At 57.6% G+C, this 9,344-nt stretch overlaps 1 protein-coding gene across 4 annotated transcripts in view; it reads left to right on the plus strand.

Annotated features, from left to right (window-relative positions):
• CRHR2 (corticotropin releasing hormone receptor 2) overlaps positions 1-5,970 on the plus strand; it is a 35,704-nt gene extending 29,734 nt beyond the window's left edge. For all 4 annotated transcript variants that reach the window (XM_055137835.1, XM_055137836.1, XM_004604042.2 and 1 more), the window contains 4 exons: positions 3,263-3,348; positions 3,438-3,573; positions 3,801-3,842; positions 4,897-5,970. In XM_055137835.1, the coding sequence (XP_054993810.1) occupies positions 3,263-3,348; positions 3,438-3,573; positions 3,801-3,842; positions 4,897-5,037 (405 nt within the window). In that variant the 3' untranslated portion in view covers positions 5,038-5,970. The remainder of the gene's footprint in view (positions 1-3,262; positions 3,349-3,437; positions 3,574-3,800; positions 3,843-4,896) is intronic.
• Positions 5,971-9,344: the final 3,374 nt, after the last annotated feature.

Genomic DNA, 9,344 nt, shown 5'->3' on the forward strand with positions numbered 1-9,344 from the left:
TCTGTATCTGTCTCTCTGTGTGTCTCTTTCTCTGTCTCTGTGTCTGTCTCTGTTTCTGTCTTTGTCTCTGTCTGTTTCTGTTTCTCTCTGTCTATGTCTCTCTGTCTGTCTGTCTCTGTCTATCTCTGTCTCTGTCTCTCTGTGTCTGTCTCTGTTTCTCTCTATCTCTGTCTCTCTGTGTCTGTCTCTGTTTCTGTCTTTTTCTATCTGTCTGTCTGTCTCTGTCTCTGTCTCTCTGTGTCTGTCTCTGTTTCTCTCTGTCTGTATCTGTATCTGTCTCTCTGTGTGTCTCTATCTCTGTCTCTGTCTGTCTCTGTCTCTCTGTCTGTCTCTCTGTCTCTGTTTCTCTGTCTCTGTCATCTCTGTCTCTCTGTCTTTGTCATCTCTGTCTCTCTGTCTCTCTGTCTGTCTGTCTTTCTCCCTCTCTCCCAGCTTCTCAGTAACGTCCCACACCAAGGTCCTCAGCACAGCGCTGAGACAGCCCGTCCTGGGTGGCTGGCAGCAAAGGTGTGTGGGCTTCTGTTCAGCCCAGACCAACACCCCCAGCAGCCCCCCTGACCCCTTCCGGCCCCTCCCCCCACCGCCTCCAGCCCCGAGCTGTGTTACTAGAATGAAGTGTAACGAGCAATTGTTCCCCCGCACACGCCACGCTCTGCCAGCCGAATCTGCATGCACAGTGTAATTGCCCCTCGTCTCTGATCCACAAGGAGCTTTAATTAAGACAGAGTTTAAGTGGAGGCTGCATTCTGCAGTCCTGAACCCATCATATATCGTGCATTAAAGAGGGAAGCGAGGGAGGGAGAGCGATGCCAAACACCCCCTGAGAAATTGGCGTTTATGTAAGGCTTGTTTCAGGCGCCATAATTTCGGCCTCCTGGGTGCACCCGCTTTCTGGCAGGAGGCCGCAAACGGCAGGTGCCAAACGGGGGCCCCTGGGTCTACCTGGGAGGCAGCCGCTCGTTTCTCCTCCTCCCTCTCCTCCTCCTGTGGCTTCCCGTGGCATCCACTTGACTGCCAGCCTGGCAGTCGCCCTCGCTGATGTGAGCTGGGGTGCCCTCCCATTCCCTGCGAGCCCCCGTCAGAGCCATTTCTCTCTGGGACAGGAGCACTGTCCTGGGTTCCAGCTGCAGCAAGTCATTCCCTCTCCAGCATGTGCAGACCCCTGCAGACCCCCACTCAGCCCTGCATCCTGGAACACGCGCAGGGGGAGGATGTGGAACAATCTGCTATGGCCAGTGCGGTCCCCCAAAACTCAATATATGTATATACATAAATGGATGTCAGCAAGTAAAGCAGGGGAGGAGCTGTCTCTGTCTGTGTCTCAGTCTGTGTCTGTGTGTCTGTGTCTGTGTCTCAGTCTGTGTGTCTGTGTCTATGTGTCTGTGTCTGAGTCTGTCTCTCTGTCTGTGTCTGTGTCTCAGTCTGTCTGTCTCTTTGTCTGTGTCTGTGTCTCAGTCTGTGTGTCTGTGTCTGTGTCTGTGTGTCTGTCTGTCTCTCTCTCTGTGTCTGTGTCTCAGTCCCTGTGTCTGTGTCTGTGTCTGTGTCTGTCTGTGTCGGTGTCAATGTTGGTGTCTGTCTCTGTGTCTGTCTATGTCTGAAACCATGCCCGGCCAATGGCAAGCCTCAGGCCTGCCCGCCTGCCTCTGTTTGGGGCACTAAGAGGGGCTGTGAGTGCCAGGAGCTCATTGCAGAGATTCTTGGGGTCTCCCTGCACACTAGCCCTGCAGGTGGAGAACCGGCGAGCTGGAATATGCTGCACTTGCCTGCCGTAAGGAGGAGGGGCACCAGGGAACCCGTGGGATTCACCCTGTGACCAAGAGGGAATCGTTGCCCTCCCGGAGTCTCAGTATCTCATCTGTCCCATGAAGACCAGGGGCTCTGGGTGCGTGCTGGTGGCCTGGTTCTGCTTCTGGCTCCTGTTGTCACTGACTTAATTCTGTGCTGATAGGCCTGTCAGTGCTGCCCTGAGTCTCGGGGCCTGGCAGTGCCCGCCCCCTGGCCCAGGCTTCATTCACTCCTGCAGCAGTGAGGTGTGGGCACAGGAAAAGGACGGATAGTGGGTGAATGGTTGATGGTTGAGTGGATGGCTAGATGGGCAGATGGATGGACGGAAGGAAGGAGGGGTAGATGGATGGATGGATGGATGGATGGAAGGAGGGATGGAAGGATGGATGGATGGATGGATGGATGGATGGATGGGTGGATGGAAGGATGGATGGATAATGGAAAGATGGTTGATGGATGGGTATGTGGATGATGTGTGGGTAGGTGGAAGAACAGGTGATGCATGGATGGTGGATTGGACGGGTGGTGAGTGAATGGTGGGTAGTGAGTGTATGGATGGGGACGGAAGGACTAAGACAGGTAAATAATTGAATGAGTGGGCTAGAGGTTTGCCAGGTGATGGGTGGATGTAATTTAGTGCAGTGTAATATGGCAGCAATGAGAATATGCTTTGGTTCCAACACCCTTTAATTAGTTTCAGAGAAGTCAGGAGGAATTTTAAAAGGTCGGGTTTTCTGTATCCCACATGTGAGACAATTGGAAATGGTGTAATGTGGAGAGGCGACCTCCCCACTAACGGGCGAGACAGGAGTCCTGGAGCAGGAAGTGAGAGGAGCTGAGGGAGGTGTGGGGCGTCTGAGCGTGAGAGCAGCCGCTGCTCAAGATGTCCAGCTGACGCCTGTCCCGCAAGGTCACCTGTGTGGCCCCTGCCCAGAGCCCAGGAGTCAGAGCCCTCAGGACAGGCACTAGGCTCTGCAGGGGTATGTGTGTGTGTGTGTGTGTGTGTGTGTGTGTGTGTGTGTGTGTGTGTGTGTGTGTCGGTGCACATCACAAGCACACACAGAGACACATCTGCACACACATGCACACATGGGCCGACTAGCTCCCACTGTCTCCTGTGCTTTCCGGGGAGAGATTGCAGCGTGTCAGCCTGCACGCGCGTGCACACACTCAGGGCTGGTAGAGAAGCAGGCAGGGCCGCACGTGGTGAGCGGGCTCGGAGTGAAGGTGCAGGGGCCGTGCAGGGGCCCGGGAGCCATTCGTTGCCCCGGGCTGTGGGTGGGCGTGATGAGTCTGTCTCTCTTCCGGGGCCTGGTCACCGATTGTCCCCAGAATCCTCTCCCCATCCAGAGTCTCGCGCACTGCGGAAGCTGGGAGGCAGCTGAGAGGTGGTCTGGGGGGCGCCTGTGCTCCCTCGGGTCTCGGGAGGGGAAGTGTCCCCCCCATCACGGTCCTTCCCATCCCTCTGCCCACCCAGATCAACTTTGTGTTCCTGTTCAACATCGTCAGGATCCTGATGACCAAGCTGCAGGCGTCCACTACGTCGGAGACGGTCCAGTATAGGTGGGGTGAAGAGGTGGCGGGGCCCTGCCTCCAGGCCCCGGGGAGGGTGGGCCCCGAGGCAGCCCCAGCCGGCCCCCTGTCGCCCCCAGGAAGGCGGTGAAGGCCACACTGGTCCTGCTGCCCCTGCTGGGCAGCACCTACATGCTCTTCTTCATCAACCCCGGGGACGACGGCCTGGCCCACATCATCTTCATCTACTTCAACTCCTTCCTGCAGTCTTTCCAGGTGGGCTCTGGGCTCAGGCCCCTATCCGGGGGACACCCACCTGCTCCCCCACCTGCTAGGCTTCACCACGAGGAGACCCAGGGCCTCCAGCACCCCGAGGGCTGGCCCTGTCCTGCTCTCACCCTTAGGTTCCTGGGACCCCGTTGCAGGCCACACCGCCAGCAGGGTCCTGGGCCCACCCCCTCAGCAGAACCCTGAGTGTCCCTCCTTTTTCCTCCCCACCCCAGGGCTTCTTCGTGTCTGTCTTCTACTGCTTCTTCAATGGAGAGGTGAGCCTGGGCCCTGACACCCCCTCCAGGGGCTCCCATGGAACCACCCCAGCTCTCAGGGTCCTGGGGCTGGAGGTTCCACTCTGCAGCGGGGTGGAGAGAGGCCCAGAAACTCCCTGCCTGGAGGATACAGGAACCCTTGCCCAGTGGGGGCTGGAGCTATCATACAGCGGGTTGGGCACTTGCCTCACACATTCTGGACCCCAGTTCCATCCCCGGCATCCCATATGATCCCCAAGCACTGCCAGGAGTGATTTCTGAGGCAGAGCCAGGAGTGACTCCTGAGCATCACCAGGTATGGCCCCCAAAACAAAAAGAAAGGATCCTTCCTGAGGGGCTCCAGTCATTTGAGGTCAACTGTCCCGGCCCGAAATGAGACACTAGCACCCCAAAAATGTGATCCAGAGGCAGGTGGGCGGGAGGCAGGCTTGGGGCCTCCTGGGGAGCCAGATGAACAGAGCTACCAGAGTATCCCCCACCTCCAGGCGGGAGATGACCAGCACCTCCGGGCGGCCCCGGGGAGCCAGACTCAGCACCCCAGTGCGCCCAAGTCCCAGAGATGCAGCGTCAGGCCTGTGGGAGCGCCCTCCCTGGGGCCCCGGTGCAGCAGACAGCCTGTGGGCCCGGGCAGTGCTGGTCAGGACTGATGCGGAATGTGGGGGGCGGGGGAGCTGCTGACAGTGGATGCTCCTGGGGTCCAGCCTGTGCTACTCGTTGCACAGAAAATCCTGCTTCAGAGCACAATGAGGGTCAGTTGGGCCTCACAGCCAGGCTTTGACAAGGCAGTCAGGGCCGAGAGGGCTGGCAGGAGGGGAAGGAAGGGCTGGCACAAGGTGTCCGAGGTGAAGAGGCGGGGTCAGCCGGCAGTGTGCACAGCGGCTGTTCCAGCACAGGCGCCCCCGGGGGCTGCATAGAGGGAGAGGGGTCTCCCAGGACCTGGAGCCCCTGGTCCCTGGGGTGATGACAGGGGCTGCCCCTGCAGGACGCAGGGAGGGGGCTATCCGGGGCCGCAGGGTGGGCACGGCGGGGCCGGCTGAGTCTCCCTTCCCCACAGGTGCGCTCAGCCGTGCGGAAGAAGTGGCACCGCTGGCAAGACCACCACGCGCTGCGGGTGCCCGTGGCCCGGGCCATGTCCATCCCCACCTCGCCCACGAGGGTCAGCTTCCACAGCATCAAGCAGACGGCGGCCGTGTGACTTCCCGCCCTGGCACAGCCTTGCAGCACACGGGGCCGGGGTGGGGGGACAGAAGAGAGGCCGCGCCAGGCGTGCAGAGGGTACAGGGGAGGGCGCAAGAGGGACCCCAGGAGTTGGGGACTTGTAGGAAGAACCAGTGTGTGTCTCCCTGTTTGCCCACACCAGCCTCTTGCACTGGGTGCTCGCAGTGGCTAAGGAAACTGAGGCCTGGAGCCAGAAGGACTTGCCCTAGTCTCACAGTTCGTCTGTGCACTCACGGGGTCCTCGGGACCACGTAGGGTGTAGACGCACCCACCAGCGTGGTGGTGGGACACAGGTGGGGTTTGATACTGTGCCCTGCCTCCTGCCCCGTGTTCGCGGGCGCCCCCTGCTGGAGACTATGGTCAAGGGCACAGCCACCACAGTCGGCCAGAAGCCAGGGCTGCCCCCCTTCCCCCAGCCAAGCACAGATCCAGCCCTCAGCCCCGCCCCTTCCTTCCCCACAGAGGTCCCCTCTGGTGTTCAGTTCGTGTCTCTTCCTGCATGTTTTCAAGTTGGCCTCTAATGTTTGTACATACGTTTTAATATGTGCCCGGGTTGTGAGATCTGGTATTTGACAAATTTACATTTCAAAATAAAAACTGCCACAACACTTTAAGATACATTGCACAGAATCCAAATACAGAGCTGATTTAATACCCAGAGGCATGCATTTTTTAAGCGTACAACCAGGGGGCGGGTACAGTGGAGAGGGGGTTTGCTTTGCACATGGGCAGTCCACGTTTGATCCCCAGCATCCCACATGGTCCCCTGAGCCCCACCAGGAGTGATCCCTGAGTGCAGAATCAGGAGTTAGCCCTGAGCATTGCTGGGTGTGTCTCCACGCCCCCACCCCTCAAACTGTTCAGAACATACAACCAGCTTTTTCAAGTGTTTCTTGTTGAACTTGGATCTATATTCTGTTTCCCCTAGAGAATTATACACAGATACTGTGTTTTTATGGTGGGAAGCCGTGTCGCTCACCTTATCACACTTCTCTGCTTCAAAATTATTAGAAATTATAGAAAGAATTTCCCAAAATGATTTAAAAACCTGGTCTTTTTTTTTAAGTTTTCTGGATTTAGCTACTAGTTTTCTATATTTTATTAGTTTTACAATTAGTTTTCTATGTAAAATTTAGTGTTTTACACAAATCAAAAGAGCATAGATATTCAACGTTTGCATAGATAATTGCAAGGCTGAAAAGGAAAAATTAATGAAAGCACAGCATAATGAAACAAATAGGAACTTCATTGTTTGTGACTGTCCACATGATTATTAATGGCTCGGATGAGCCAAGACTCGGCATCGATCCTTTCCCATTCCTTCTAGCCCGCCCTGCTGAGAAGGCTTCTCACATCAATAAGGAAAAGTCACACAAACAAGTAAGTGCTATTTAAATCTGTGAATCATGAGATGTACAGACAAAATTTGCATCATTCAAGCAAAAATAATGTGGGGGCTGGAGCGATAGCACAGTGGGTAGGGCGTTTGCCTTGCACGCGACCGACCCGGGTTCGATTCCCAGCATCCCATATGGTCCCCTGAGCACCGCCAGGAGTAATTCCTGAGTGCAGAGCCAGGAGTAACCCCTGTGCATCGCCAGGTGTGACCCAAAAAGAAAAAAGAAAAAAAAAACAAGCAAAAATGATGTCAGCTGACCGCTTCAGTCCTCTGGAAATTTTGATTCAAAATCAAATTGAAATTATCAAGGGGCCAGAGCAATAGTATAGCAGGTAGGGTTTTTGCCTTACACGCAGCCAATGTGGGTTTGATCCCTGGCATCCCATATGGTCCCCTAAGCATGGCCAGGAGTAATTCCTGGGTGCAGAATCAGGAGTAACCCCTGAACATCACTGGGTGTGGCCCAAAAAGAAAAAAAAAAAAAGATCAGACCTGCAAAGGGCTTTGTGAGGGGACATGCGCTCACCGGTTTCTCACCAGGAGCTGCTGAGTGTGTGGAGATCCAGTTCAGGAGTGAGACAGGAGGGGCCCAACTTTGGGACTTTCCTGCAGGACCTGGCTAACCTTCTGTGCAGCCCAGGTTTCTGTTGCCCCGCCCCCAGGGCCCTTGGGGAAGGAGAGATAAGAAAACAGCAGAGCCTCGTGGGTGGAACCCGAGTCGGCAGATCTTCAGCACCAGGTCCTGGAGCTGGTGTGCTCCCATGAGTTGGGGTGCGGCTGCCCCGGGGCCTCGAGGGGCGCACCTGAGCAGCCTGGCTGTGCTCTCTCCAGCTCTCCCTGGCAGTACCCACTGCCCATGCCCAGAGCTGTGTCTGAGGCACTGGCCCTTCCTAGGCCCTGGCACGCTCGCTCGCTCGCTCGTCCCTGTGTCACATGCCAGTCCTTGCAGCTGAGCGGGCACCCTTGGGTCACTTCCACTCAGGACATCTGTCCCCTGACCTTCTGGAAGTGTCCCTCTGCACACCAAGACGGTCCTGTCGAATGCCGGAGATGTACCCAAGAGGGCACACACAGCCTGCTGGCCCCCCTCAGGCCTGCACCCAGCTCCTAGCCCCCAAGTCCAGGTGAGCCCTCCAAGGCCCTCCGGGGCTCAAATGCCAAACACGCCCAGGTGTGCTGGTGGAGCAGCATGCGGGGACGCAGTGCGGGTGAGGCTGTCATTCCCTCCAGGGGCCCCACTAGGCGGGGTGCTTCCCATGGGCAGAGGCCCCAGGACCCTGCTGTCCTGCGGAGAAAAGAACTTCCTAGCTGCAGGAAAGAGCGTCCACTTTACTGGAGTTATCGTCCTGGCAGCAACAGTCACCAGCCTGCAGCCTGGCGTGGAAATGGAGACACACAGAGGCTCGTGGGTGCAGAGGGCAGCTGGGCGGACGCAGGTGTCTGCACAGGAGAAGGGTCCCTCCCGGGCACCCAGCCCCGTTGACCGAGGAGTGCTTGCTCTGTGCCAGCACAACAACCAAGAGTGAGTCAGACAGGGCCCCTGCTGCTATGAGACTCAGGGCCACAGGGGCAGGGCGCTTGCCTGGCACGCGGCCGACCTGGGTTCGATCCTGGGCATCCCATGAGCCTGAGCACACCGGGAGTGCTTTCTGAGTTCAGAGCCTGGAGTAAGCCCTGCGCACTGCTGGGTGTTCCCCCGCCCCCCCCCAAAAAAAAACCCTGAAAGCATGAAGTTACCCAACCCATTTTCTCTTGAGAGGGCCCTAGCAAAGGGGTCTTGTTTGTGTAGAAAGCCCCAAGCTGGGGCAGTCTGGGGAAAGCCCCAGAAAACCCAACCTGTCCCCCCTACTCTGGGTCACCTGCACCTCAACTTTGGATGTGCGGTTGTGGGGACCCTCGGCTCCCTCCTCTCTGCAGAAGTCCGAAGTCTCTCGGGTGCGTTACTCTCGCCCTGCTCGTGCCACTGTTCGCTTCGCTGTTCATCTCTCCTGAATGTCTTTTCTGGCAGGATGGGTGCAAGCCTAGCAATCCCGAGGGAGTGCAGGGTTCCGAGCGCAGAATCTCAGCGTGCCAGAACTGACTCCTTTTCCTGGGAAGAGGCACCCCACACTCCAGCCTGGGGCCCGACTTCCCGACAATGGTGGCAGGGATCAGCCAGGCGCTGTGCTGGCAAGGGGCCCTCACGTGCAGCCTGGCAGCTACCTTGTGGCGCTGGTGGGACATGACAGACCTTATGTCCTCGGTCCCCAGGACACTGAGGCATGTGTGTGCCTGTCTGTCTTTCTGCTTCCTATCTCTCCCTGTCTGTCTCTGTCTTTCCGTGTCTCTCTCTTTCTGGTCCTTGTCTGCTGTCTCTGTTTGTCCGTCTGTCTCTTGGCTATGCCCTCCCTCACTCGCTACTGCTCCCATGACATCAGGGGGGCAGATTTGTGGGTGCTCAGTGGATGGGAGGCCAGAATGGCAGAGCACGAGAGAGGGGTCTGAAGACTGACGCGAGAGCTTGGCCCGCAGCGCAGAGCAGAGAGCCTGGGAGCAGCGCAGAGAGCAGGCCCGGGCACCTGGTGGCACACAGCACACAGGCCTCGGGGACCCCCTCTTGGACCCCTGGGCTGTGCGCAACCACCCCCCCACCTGCCTCAGGTCGCCCTATTGCTGGCTGGTACCAAACAGGGAAGAGCTGCGTTCTCTGCAGCGCACGTGTGCCTGGGCATGCGACAGCGGGTCTGGCCCCTGGAAAGCTGCTGGGGTAGGGGAGGAGGCGGCTTCATATAGAAGCGCAAATGTTCCCAGCCTTCCTCCTCAGCGGGGCTGCTCCGCTGAGCTATGTTAACCAGGTGTGCGGGCAGGCGGAGCGTGTGCTGGCATCAGTGCTGGGCTGTTTCCTC

This window comes from Sorex araneus, chromosome 1 (genome assembly GCF_027595985.1).
Source record: "Sorex araneus isolate mSorAra2 chromosome 1, mSorAra2.pri, whole genome shotgun sequence".
In the NCBI taxonomy this organism is placed as follows: domain Eukaryota; kingdom Metazoa; phylum Chordata; class Mammalia; order Eulipotyphla; family Soricidae; genus Sorex; species Sorex araneus.